Source organism: Passer domesticus, chromosome 13 (genome assembly GCF_036417665.1).
Source record: "Passer domesticus isolate bPasDom1 chromosome 13, bPasDom1.hap1, whole genome shotgun sequence".
NCBI lineage: Eukaryota > Metazoa > Chordata > Aves > Passeriformes > Passeridae > Passer > Passer domesticus.
The window spans coordinates 8,265,506-8,279,342 of NC_087486.1; the positions used below are offsets into that span (position 1 = coordinate 8,265,506).

Genomic DNA, 13,837 nt, shown 5'->3' on the forward strand with positions numbered 1-13,837 from the left:
GAATTATAAGCATTTGCAGAATGAGGCTGGGTACCTCAGACACCACAATAAACTCACCAAGGAGCCCACAAGGTGCTGGCCACCCCTCAAACACCCTCAGCAGAGCTGACAGAGGGATCTGAGCACTGCCCTGGCTGTCGTGTGAAGGGAAGGCAGGAGATGAGAAGGAGGCTTCCTGATCCCCCCAAAGCATCAGACAATTCTACTAACAACATCAACACTCCTTTTGTACCTTAGTACTTTTATCTGACAGAGGACAAATGGCCTAAATCCACAAGCTAAGCAATTAATCAAAGTTTAAGAAGCAGCTAATTCAGACCAAATTTGCTCAGCTATTTCCATAATGTAATGATGCTTACGTGGTCAGGAAAATGCACATGATACAAATGCCCAGCAGCCAGGTTTAGATCAGAATGACTGACAAAGAGAAATACCCAATGAACATTCATTTTCCATCCAAGTTATGCAAGTCTCAGCCCAGTTTAAATCAGTGTAACTCCACCAAGGAGCCTGCACATAGCTGAGGGCAGAATTTGACACTGACGGAATTCTGCCTTTGTGCTCTGCCCCTCAGTAATCCGGTTTAAATCTATTTGTCATACACGCTGCCCAGTTTTATAAGCTTAAAGGAATTTTTAGTACGTCCTCTCCCAAAGAAAAAAAGGATGCAAAGGAATTAATGAATTTTGAGTTAATGCCCAAGTTTAATTGTGAAGACAGAAAAATTATACTATAATTCATTAAAATAAAATCCATTCACCACACATATCCAACCCTAGGCTCTTCATGTGTCAGAGTTGCCACCTAAATTCACACCATTTGGTGGGAAATAAATGCTACTAAATTTTATTAAAATACTTGTTAAATCACATCTACCATAATTGAAATATAAGAAAAAACACTGTAATTAGCTCCCTACTACAGACCCTACAAAGATTTTAATGAACTTTTTTATTTAGTCAGCATAACAAAATTAATTTCTCAAATTAAGTGTTCTTATCTTTGAGGAAATTGCCAACTTATGTAAGAATGTTCTCCCATAATTATTTAGTGCCTTAAAAAAACAAGCTTGTAAATATTTCAGACTTTAATTTTTAATAGTTTCCTTTTGAAACCTATTGTTGTACCAATGTACTGGACAAGCACATGGAGGGAAATAGTGAAATAGAATTTAACATAGACATCCCTGAAACTAATAAAAATTTTCACAAAAAACACCTTTGTTCCAGATATACCTTTAATTTTGCACCCTTTGCCTTCTCCACCACACAAAAAGCTCTATTTCTAGATTGTACTACCTTGCTCTAGCAACCTCCTGAAACCCCATCCTGCTTTTCACTGAATACTAACTAGAAATGAGAGACAAACTTCATTATCCTAAGGTGTTAGGGGTATGGATTCAATATTTTAATTAAAGAAAAAATAAAAATAATTTAAAACCTGTACAGAGATCACAGAATTTTCGTTAGTTCAGAAAAGCAAGCAAAAAACTCTTTTCTCTCTACTAGATTGATGAAAAAGACAGCATACTAACAGGCAGGCAAAAATCATCTATGCCAAGGGACTGCCACACAAAAAATCCATTATTAATCTACCTGATCCTTTTTTCAAAGCATTCAGCATCATCGACTGCATACTTTATTTTTTGCTTCTCCTTCTTCCTCATCCCTTCCCAACTCAAAAGACAACAGTAAAAGGGACACTACCACAAGTTTCCAGCTCCTGAAGCCTTTATTCCAACACCCGCTTTTTCCCACTGAAACTGGGTAACTTTCAAATACTCTGGCCTACCCAGAGATGACACAAAGGCTGAGCAGTGTGTTCCAGGAGAACCCTTCTGCTTAAGGGACACCTGTCATGGTTAGTTAATGCCACATATTTCCTCCAAGTTCTTGTCTTCATTTGAAAGCCTGGCAGAATTAGTTGTTCTTTAATGTTTCAGAAAATGTGGATAAAGTGATTTCCAAATAACTTATGTATAGCTAACGTGAGCTGTGTCTCAGCTGAGATCAGTACCTAGAAGAGGCCTTGTGTGCATCTTCTTTGCAGCTGGTCCTGTCTAACTTCAACCCACTGAAGGTTAATGAGGCTCAGCTAGAGCTCAGAGGGGTCTAATCTGAACCACAGACAAAATGAACAACCACCTCCAGCTTTTGGGTAACTCTGCAGATGAGAAAGGATGTAGTTGCTTAACTTTTCTTTAAAATGGCAGCCTGTGAAGAGAAGTTAACTTGTTGCATTCTTAAAAAAGCCATATAAATAGCCCTGGAGTGCATTCCTCCTCCTGGGCTCTCTGCTTCCTCTAGACAGGTGGCCTCTCTCTCCTCTTTCATCTCCAACCTTTATTTTTTTTATGTCTTAGAAAATGAAGTACCTGACTGACTGACACGAACAGGTCTATTTCCAAATCATATCTACATCTTCATCTGCCAAAAAGTTCTTCTTCAATGCAATTTCCAAGGCAGAGCTCTCCACACCAGGTGCCTGCCATAGCTCCATACATCAAGCACGCTGCTCACAAATGCACCCCATGACACTAACAGGGAACACAACTTCCCCTACAAAATCAAGGCACAGCAACGTAATAGAAACTGAAAGAAGATAAAATGTTTTGTAGGTAGTGGAACACCAGCTGATAGCAATTTCTCTTTCAAGCCACAGTATACTTAATTTATTTATAGGCATTGGGAAAATGTTATTGCCACAGCTCTGTGTAGGAAAATACACTAGAAGTGCTACTTCATGAAAAAGCAGCTTAGAAGTAGAAACATAAGGAAAATGAATAACGTTTCCCTAAATATCAAGTCCCATTTCTTGCAATAGAATAATGATGAAGCCAGGAGCTATGTTAGGCAATCAGGAGGGGGAACAACCAAGTACAGCCTGTAGCCAGCACACACCAATGTCATATTTAGGAGTTCTATTGATGAAGTTCTATTTTCATCTACAGATGAAAAACATAATAATTTATAGGCTTTATGTCTAAACTATCATGACAAATATATTTATGTTTCTGATACTTGGATATCTCATTCACATTAACATCCTGCTGGTATTTTTCAAATAGACTTGTGCTTTTTGTGACTCTACTTGAACCTGGCTTTTCATGGTTTTACTTTTATCTTCTTTGGGATAGCTAAACATAATCTGGATTTTGAGGATAAATAAATCCAGTGGGTTAGGCAGAATTAACTATAACCATATGCTAGAGTTGAGAACAGGATTAACAAAAGATGGCTACTGGATTTCTTTTAGCTGACACTGAGTCCTTAGGCAGCTTTATGTCCACTGAGAGAGAACCAGACAATTTTTGTTAGATGCCTGCATTTAACACTGTGATGTGCAGAGGTTCTTCCCTTTTGGTTTTGCAGGCTTCTGGTTATGTCAGCAAGCTCTCACTGGTTTTAAATAAGAAAGATCATTCAAAAGGCCCTACTGAAGAGAGAAACAAGCCTCAGTGCTGGAGCCTTTCCAGCAAAGATACATTTGCTCTTAGAGAATACGTGCCTCTTCTAAGGAATTTTAACCCCCAGCAATTAAAGAAAGGATAAACTCCATGAACACACAGATAGATCATATAAAAATAATTACAATAATGCTTACTTATGTTACATTAAAGGTGGCTGAAAATTTATTTTAATAAATACTTCCTTCAGCATTTCTTGTGCGATTTCATTGGATTTCATTGGTTTTCATTAATCAAAATACAATCATTGAATTACAGTGCTAGAATGACAGTTCTGGGAAGGATGCTGGTTCTATTCCCCTTCTCCATTGCTAGACCTGCTACCCCTGGGTCATTATCTGCAAGAACATTTTTCAACAGTCTCTACATCCTCTTTCAAATATTTCCCCCAATGCTTAATTTTTTCTGCCACTATGCAGACTAAAATTAATTTTCTTTGCTGCAGTGTAAAATTACTCCCCCTTGCTGTACCCACAATGGATGTAGAATCAGCCCTCCACTTGCAGTTAATTTTAAGTACGTGGAAAAACGATTTGTGCATTGTTTTGGTTTTTTGTGGGTTATTTTGGTTTGTTGCTGCTGTTTTGTTGGTTTGCTTGAGACTTTCTTTGCTGAGGATATTTCTGCAACTCTGATCATCCCTGTTACATTTCTCTGGGTACCTTCCAGCTGATTCCCAGTACCCAAGAATCCTGGTACTCAAATGTGGACAATGTATTCCAGCCAAGGTCTTACTGGCACTGCTCGAGCTGAAGGATTACTCATGGTTACACATGCCAGTGCAACATTTGCCTTCTTTTGCAGCAGAATGACATTGTTGACTCATGTTCTATTTGTAATCCATTATAATACCCTAGCCCTTTGCTCCAAATTTATTACTGATTGGTTTTCATCCTGTTTTGTGCAGATTATTGTTCTTATCTAAGAACTTTGCATCTGCCTAGACTAAATTTAGCCTTTATTTTCAGATAATTTCTTAAATTTCTGAAGGTGACAGAATTTTATTTCTGTGCTACATTTAATAGGCAGCCTAATTTCAATATCGATAGTTTAATTAAAATGGTAAATAACAGCAAATGTTAAAAAGTGGGAAATAATACTGCAGCCAAAAGAGATCACAGAGACCTCTACTCAATTTATCCTCCCAGCCTGACACTGAACCATTGACAGCTACCACCAGACCATAGTTTTCCATAGTTTTGTATCCAACTCAGAATTATTTCTTTCAGACAACTTGCTTATAAGGCAGTAATGAAAACCGATGCCAAAAACCTTATTGAGTCAAGATATGTGATGCTGCAAGCTTATCCCTGAGTCTCAAGGCCTGTAATTGTTACAGAAGAAACAGCTTAGTTTGACATCCATGTCAGATTTATTCATCCCCTTATCTTATTGATGCTAACAAATATTTACTTAACTATTTGTTCTACTGTGGGAGTTTTTTCCCCAGTATTTTAGGATTAACTCACAGGATACGTTTTCCCATTTTCTTCCTTTTCTTAATGGAAAATATACCCTTGTTGCTTGTCTTTTCCCAACCTTGTACAATTTAATAAGTTTCAAGGATAACTTCTAGCATCTCTACAATTATTTCAGCTGATTTCCTTAAACCATAGATCAATTCCAGCTATTTGTAGATATCTAATTTACCCAGGCCTGTCCTTTCCCTCATCCAGAATCTTAAACTCCAACTGAAGATATCAACTATGTGTCCACATGGTCTTAGCAGCCCTTTCATGTGAAAGCCAGAGCAAAGCCAGGTGCCAAAGCTTTGGCCTTCTCCGTTATTGGGGAAGATGACTGGGAACAGAAAGTGAAAAGAAAGACAAAGGCTGGAAGACAAGGGGGAAAGGTCAGACAATTTCTAATGGCCCAAATATCTTGTTTTGTACTTGGCTTTCTGGGCTGAGGCTACCACTCTTAAGAGTCCACTTAGCTGTACTTTGTGTAGACATGACCTCTTGTCACTGCAGTCATTAAGAGTCTTGTCATTAGCCAAGCTCCTGGTTTTGGATAATTCATGTTTGTGCTTTCTACATTGAGCAAATGCTAATTATCCCTGTTTTTCTTTGTCTAATTTGTAGTTTACTTAAATCTATATTTAAAACAACTTGTCTTTATATTGATATTTTTCTCTTTCTAAAAATTCTCCATTATGCATTTTTATGGCCATTACCACTCAGCCTTCTAACTTTTATACTCCACAGGAGTTCCTGTTTTTCAGCTAGAACCAAATGACAGTAATCATCCATTAAGTGACAAGCATATAAACATGTTTAAATACTGTTCAAACTACTCTTCTGACTGGATAGTGATTCAAGGGTCACTCTGGCATGCAGATGCTACACCATCCAAAATTAAAGTCAAATAAGATTTCAAAGCTGGAGACTTTGCCCCTCATTGGTTTGGCCTTCTAAAATCAGAATACGAACCAAAGATGTTTGGAAAATGCTCTGGGGTTTCTCTCATGGCAAATATAGAAGGAAGATTTGCAGGCATGTACTTTATACACAATTCATCTTTACCAAAAATGAATTCCTACATACTGAACTGAAGCACAGGGAAGGAGACCTCTGCTCCCTGAGAGACACCAAAGAGAGCAGGGCTGGGTTCTGTGATATTCCACCAAAGTTATTTCAATGGAAGCTGGCTGAGCATGGGGAGGGCATGAATTTCCCTTTGAAAATCATGGCTGCTTCACAGTCAATGAAGTAAGAGATATTAAAAGCAAGCCAGCACTATTATTGACAAAACTAACAAGTGCTCCCCAAGTGCTAATAAAATTCCAGCCAAGCAGCCTATTGATCACTGTCTCTGCTCAAAGCACATCAGCCATAATGCAATCACACACAAGGACCCCAGCCTGTCACTCCTCGTGCCATATTTAATGACAAAATTGGTTGCTTACAAGCTTATAAGAAATTTAATATTACACTTGTAGCATGCAGAAAGAACCATGTGCATCTGCCTGGAGATGAGCAGCCATATGTGCTTGAAATGCATTTGATGGGAGACAGTATATTTCATGTGCTGCATCTCAGCTATTGTTTTTGGTTGATTCAGTTAACATGTTCCAAAACTGGACTGATTTACTGAAGATTTGCAAACATAATTCATGTGCACTTGCACTATGAATAAGCCTCTAAAACTAATTCAAGCACAGTCAAAAAATAAATTGCAAAATAAGTTATTCAATTGAAATCTGCCATCTGAGGCACTGTAATAGAAAACATTTATTATAAAACTAACATATATTTGTGGCTAGAGATGTGTTCAGTACTAAACATCTCTTTGTGAAGAATTTATTCAGGCTTTTCTGAAAGAACATCTTAACTGGGCTAACAGAAAATTACATGTTCAAAAATAATTGCAGGTTCTATGATTTTCATCCTGCATCACAGGCTTCCAATTTTCGCTCCTTTTGTTTTGGAAGGCTTATGAATTTTAGGGAAACTTTTTTTTCTGCACAGCTGCAGAAGCCCATTTCTGGAGTCTGGATTTCTGATTTAAACACTGGAAAGACACAGGTCGGGTGTGATGCACAAGGAGAGGAAGCACTAATACCAACACATTCATCTTGAAATGTAATGCTCTAAATTTGGTAAATTCACTTCACAGGGCTGCTGGGCTGTCAAAGTCATAGGCTATGCTACACTGGAGGCTTCAATCCACTCAAAAGCAACGTTTCCTCTTCAAAAGTGAGGGTATTTTGCTAGTTCAGCCTTTCACTAGTGCTCAAGGGGAGCTCTTTGAAATGAGAACATGTCTCTAATTAATAATGATAGTCAAGTCTAAATGAGTGTGTCTGACATTAGAGTCAGTCACTGATAGGTCCAATTCAAGCAGATAAAGATTTTCACACAATACACTGGAATAAGGAGCTTGAATTTTTAAAAATTGTTTGTATTCCCTCCTTTCCAAGGGCAGATAATGAAAGCCCTGAGAAGGAACATCCCTGTCCAGATTTCTCAGTTATTGGGGAAGAGGACTGGGAATAGACAGTGAAAAGAAAGACAAAGGCTGGAAAACAAGGGGGAAAGGTCAGACTATTTCTAATCAGGAGCCTTTTTTTTTTCTGAAACTTGGAACATTTGGTATTGCTACTACCAGCAGTGGGTAAAATTGTACCCTGTTTCCAGCCAGTCCTGAAGGCAGAGCTGAGGGAGGGGACTCAGGCCAGCTCCATGCACTGCAATCATCTGACTGTCACAATCCAGATGGAAAGGGGGAAACTTGCACCTCCTTTGAGCAGAAAATTCCACAGTTCAGTGGATGGTTTTAAACACATATTTGGGGAAAAAATCAGCACTACCACAGAATCACATTTTTACCCATTTTCTTACTGCCTCCTTCTGCAGATGTGCTGTTAATAATAATGGCAGCTCGATGTTTTAAAGGTGTTTTCATTCAGAGCTCATGCCTCTGCAATACAAAGTGCACTTCCCATTACTTCCACAGTTCCTATGTTCTGGGAAAAGATGCTTTTAAAAAGTCATATGGCAAATTGGACACCATTCCAAACTGCTTCCAGCAATTTTAGGGGTGGTTTCTAGCAGAATTTTTCAGTAACTTAAACTTTTTTTTAAATTTAACAGTTTTCAATTAACAGAATCCATAAAGTCTTCATCCATAAAGTCTTCATTTTCTGGCAAGTCTGAATAGGTGCTGAATATGAGACATTTCAAAATCTCCCACTTGAGTTATGCTGAAGTTTTCCCCTATTCCCTCTTTTCTTTCTCCAAAGTGGATGAAGAAGACTAGGAAAGTATGCCAGGTTAGCTGTCAAGCTCCTTAAGAACTCTCAAATGACCTTGTCAGGAAAAAAAGCCCCAACCCTTTGATCCATATTTCAAAATCCTGACTAACCTGCCCCTTCTGCTTTTCTGCTTTCTTTCTTCTGTAACTGTGACAGAATCAAGTTCAATATTAATGACCAGCAATCATTTCCAGCTACAAACTCTGTTGCCTTCTGCAGTCCAAGTGCCTCGTTAGCTCAGCTCTGTCAGTAAGATTCTCACTTTTGTATTGGTTTCTCTTGGGTTAAAGATGAATAGAAAGCTGGGCTGGTAGCTCAGCTAAAAAAAAACAAAACTCTGATCACTCAAGTGCCCTCTGAGTTGCAGTTGAACCACTCAAGCTGACTTCCCTTGAACAGGCCTGTAATCCAAACATACCTCGTGTCACTCCCTAGAGGTTTCAGTGAAAGCCATGAATGCTTTTTTTACAAAAGAAGGCATTTCTTTTCTTGAGACAAACACTCAGGTATTTCTCTCCACACTGCAAGCAGAAAGCAGACAGCTTGATTGCACTGTTATTGTTTTTCAATGCACAATTAAATAATTCATCCTGCTGAATAAAGCCAGCTTTTTCTTAGAAAAGAATACAGAATTGGTTGGATGCAGCAGACTTCTTTAAGAGATGCAAATGAAGTACAAGCCAGGGAAGCAGAACTCTAGTGATTTTCAAAACCTCTGATTACTGTTGGTTTTTAAATCTGTTAAACATATGGAATCCTCCAGCTACCTTTGTGAGATCCCCCTGGCAGGTACTTCCTGCCTTCAGTTCCTTCCAACTCTGCCCTTCCAGCTTGGTTCTACAGTCCGGCTCCACATGAAAACTTCAAAATTAGAATATTCAAGCAGGATTTTAGATTTAGAATTGAGAAGTAGATTTCTAATATCAAAAACTTGTAAACCTGTCTCTAAAAGTTAGTGTTTGAAAAAAAAGCTTTAGCTTGGTGACACCAGAGTTAGGTTTCCTATAAAATCTCTTATCTGTTTTCATTCACCCACTGGACAAGTTTTTTTCTCTTCAGTACCTAGGAAGAATCTTGGTCTTGTGAGGTTAAAAGAATCCTTTGAGATATCTCTCAAAATAACAATTGTGTGGTGAGAACACAGACCTGCCAGAGAATTCACAGAAGCAAGCTAGGGCTCCTCACCACAGGACCTGCTCAAGTTCTCCGGATATCAGAATCCCAAAAATATAAAATGAAAGCTTTTCTATCTTCAAAACTATACAAGAGCAGAAGGGGCATTTAAACTCCCCAAAGTAAAACAGAACAACATAGGAAAAATACCAGGGCAGGGAGAATGGAAAAGGAAAAACAGATTAAACAATTGTCTTGTAGCTCATGCTGCATAAAAGAGCTGGGACAAATTCTTCTGACTGTTCTTTTTCCTCTCTGTGGAAAATTACAGAAATTAAAGCTTTGGTGGGAACATCTGGGAAGATAAAGCTTCCCTTCCTTCCTTCCTTTATCTCAGCAGTTTCTATTTTAATGCAACTCCCTCTACATACATATAAATATATCATGTATACATTTACACACATATTCATACCTATATGCATATATAAAATGAGTATTAGTCTTGTCAGCATCTGACTCATAGGGCCCAAAGCAGCAGCATATGATTTCTCTTCATTTTTTGGGTGACAACACTGGGATCAATGACTAAAGACTCACATGCTCTGTGTATATGTAACTAAACCAAACAACAGTTTCCAAACAATTTTTTTTGGTGCAATAAATCTCTTTAGAAATGTTTGAGTGGCTATTTTTAACGTTCTAGTCAGGGTGAATTTTGCCACAACCAAGAGTAGTGACCTCTGTCCAAAAGAATGATCTATTGGCCAAATAAAACCCATTTTTAAGATTTAAGTGAGAAGAAAGCAGTGCACAGTTCTTTGTGCAAGGCAGAGCACCCTGCTCAGACTGCACCCCACAATCTGCATTCTGTTTCCTGAGCAGAGACATCCACAGTGTCAGAGAAATGCTACCCTGAAAAAGAATGATCCTTTTCTTTACAAAGAGACAGAAATCTTAGCAGACATCCGACATATCCCTTCAAGGTATCCATGTGTGACTTTAGATTCTCTACAAGCATTCCTGCTTTTGCCCAGAGTCAGACATCTCAGTAACACAATGTACAGAACAGTTTTAAAGCATGTCAGTTCAAAATCTCTCTGCAATACTTTGCCAGGATTTACCTTTTTGTTTTTTCTCTTGGGAAGACTGAGGGTCACAAGGCCTCCGAAAGTGGTAGGAGCATAAGTTCTATTTGAAGTCAATAGGATTTGTAATCCTAAATCCCTCGAATGCCTTTGAAAACCTCTGTGGATATGTGTCTTGACAAAAGCATCAACTTTGCCTTTCCTTTGACACCGAAGTTCCATTTCCCTAAAGACAGAGAATCTACACTCCTAAGCTCTAACCCCAATGATATTCCTGTGAGCTACAGACAATACAAGGAACATGCTTGGCAATGAAATATAGAAATAGACACAAAGTGAAATTTTCAAAAGCACCTTCGGAGACTTCCAATAAGTATTTTCTTCCTAAACACTTCAGTAATTTTGAATTTCTTTTTCCTGGTATGGCTGTTGTATCCAGTGCTATCCTGGACAAAATTAGAATGGGGTCTATTGGGGTTTTTTCCTATCCTTTAGTGGCTGTCCTGGAAATATTTGAGGTACTGCCATAACTTAAACCGTCACCAAGTCAAAGTGCAAAACATCATTTACAAAGCCTGCATCTGAAACAGCAGCATATACACAACACCACTTCCCTTTTAAAATCAGCTCTGAAATTCATGCATTACAGCTGATTTCAAATAATTGGCCCCTTGAGTGTTAGAAAATGCAGTGGTTACATTTACAACATTAATTTAGCAAAGCCTTTAACATGAAAGAAAATGAACATGAAGATCTCTGTTTTAAATTGCATGTTAAACCAAGATTCATGGTTAGAGAGAATCTCTCTGAGCATACATTTCATCATTGAATAGCAAGTGGAATGGATGGGGATTAAAAAACATGGTAAAAAAATAGCAAGATGAGTCAAACTCTTCTACAGAAACCACCTCAAGCTGGGACTAAATTGGGAAGGAGATGTAAATATGAGTATAGCTCTCCATTCATGCATGGGACAGACAGAGGAAGGGAGGCATAAAGCATATGGGGATATCACAAAATAGCAAAAGACCACCACAAAATGTGTACTAAGTTTACCTTGATCAAACGGCTTGTTTGGATTCCAGTTTCTGAAATAATCATCCTAAATGGGGATAAAAAAAAAAACAACAAAACTCAGGAAAAATACAATCAGTACTTTCAGTACTATTTTACACAACTAAATGAATCAAGTTGTGTTTTGATTCTAACACATTTAGCTGCAGTAAGATAAGACTATCAACAGGTTATGTCCTAAACAAGAGCAAATGCAGGTTAGAAATTAAAGAATGAAAAAGTCCTTGGATTCAGCACCTTGAATTTTTCTTCTGGATTGTTTTTGAAAGCATGTCCATTATTAAATATTTTATAATAATTCTGTATTATTTCATGTTAGTCTGTAGTCTTTGAGAAGATAGAACATAATGTTCAGGTAGTCTAATAAATCCACACCATCCTGGTGTGGTGAAAGGTCAGCACAGTAAATTCAAAGATACATCCACACATGTAAACATTGTGAACATATAGAAATACAGCAGTAATATTGCAAACATTATACTTAAATAGTATAACAACTTCCAGGAGCACTTCCAGTGAATATTTTTGTCACTGTTCCTACTATTTAGCTTAAAACATTTTATGAAACCTGATGTAAAGAGATCAGTGTGCTGTGAGTGTTGTGGTTCTCTTCTACACAATTCTCACTGGATTTTACACTGGAGAAGGCAGGGACTGCCAGAGTGCTTGGGCAAAGAATGATTGTTGCAAACCAGCCTGACTCTAGAAAGAATGGAAAACTTCTCCATGTGTTGGATCAATCTGTATTCTGTGTACTTAGCAAATATTTATCTGAAGGCAAAGTTTTCCCTGCTTCAGAGTGCCATCAACCTTAGTGCTGAAGAACTGGGAGTTAAGCCCAGCTGATATATCAGTTTCAGCACACTGTGCATCTCACTTGTGTCCTCTTTCAGAGGACAAGATAACAACAGAATTATCTATTTGACATGTGGAAGCATAGAAAATTTCTACAGCACTGTCATATTTTTTCTGCATATTAATCTTTGTTTCCTTTTTAATATATCCAGTATTCTATATTCATTTCCTGAGGGATGCCACTAAAGAGATGTATTCATCAAGCTGTCCAGAATGACACTGAGATTTCTTTTTCCTGCCAGGATGGTAACTAAAAACCCATCTGTGTGAATAAGAGATCTAAATTATTTCTTCCATAGAGTTTCATTTACCATTTATCTCCAGTACACTGAATTTCACATGCTCTCATGCTATCCAGTTCACCCTAACCTGGAATATTTTGGAAGTCAGCATGACTTTATGGGGTCAGAACAGGTTGTTACAGGAGTGAGGACTCCACAGCCTCAGTGAGCACCAGGAGATGCACTCCATGTTCCTTTCAGAGCACTCTGGACAGGATTGTTCTGGAGCAGGCAACACTGACAAATGCAGGGTTACATCAAATTCTTCTGCATGACTAGCAGGAGGAAATGTATATTTTTTTTAACCAATATGTTCATGCTCAGTGTCATACTGACTTCATGGACAGTGATAATGTTCCACAACAACAGCAAAGACTGCTACCCATAATTTATTTCAGATACATCAGAAGTATCCATATTTTTTTTCTTCACAAGTACAGGGTTTGGCACCAGAAATAGAATCGCAGGCTTGCCTTTGAATTTCACAGCTTTGCTAATACAAAGCCCCCTCATGGTTATACAATGCTTTGTAACTGATGATGATGTACTGCTAAATTCACCAAGCATTAATCACTTTTCACAATGTGTTGGGTTTTCAGCTTTTATAGCGGAATTTTTTCAGCAACAAAATATTCTTTTTTTGCCTACTTATATATTTTCCAAGGTGTTGCTTTGCTGCTGGGTTTTCAGCATCAGAAACTGTTAAATAATTCAACTCCCAACAAGGATTTCTTATGCTGGTGGCATATGGAGCCAGTTTTGAAATAAAGATTGGAAAGGGGGTTTATCTCAATTTCAGTGTCAAAGGAATATTTTACAAAAAATGCACCTTCCTCAAAAAAAAAACCCTACAACACAGCAATCTCTTCTGTAGATCTATTATTCCTCCTCTTCTCCTTCATGCAGACCTGTTTAGTATTCCATTTTGAAAATTGAAATTATGTTTATTTTAGAATGTGCCTGAAACCATGGTGTGATAACATAGAAAATACACAAGAAAAAATACAGAAAAAAACCCCTAAAAGGTGGAATAGAGAAACCCTTTGAGATTTTCAATATATAAATCCCATTATTATTTATAGGAGTAAATAATGACCATACATACATTAGAGCAATACAGCCAATAGCAGTTCAAAATAACTTCTGCCAGTTGGACAACTGTCCTGGTTTCAGCTGGGACAGAATTCATTTTCCTCTTAGCAGCTGG

At 37.9% G+C, this 13,837-nt stretch overlaps 1 protein-coding gene across 1 annotated transcript in view; it reads right to left on the reverse strand.

Moving 5' to 3' along the window:
- The window catches only part of SPOCK1 (SPARC (osteonectin), cwcv and kazal like domains proteoglycan 1), a 270,064-nt gene that overhangs the window by 172,524 nt on the left and 83,703 nt on the right, over positions 1-13,837 (reverse strand). Inside the window, exon 3 of the mRNA XM_064388358.1 lies at positions 11,477-11,522. Coding sequence (XP_064244428.1) covers positions 11,477-11,522 — 46 coding nt within the window. The remainder of the gene's footprint in view (positions 1-11,476; positions 11,523-13,837) is intronic.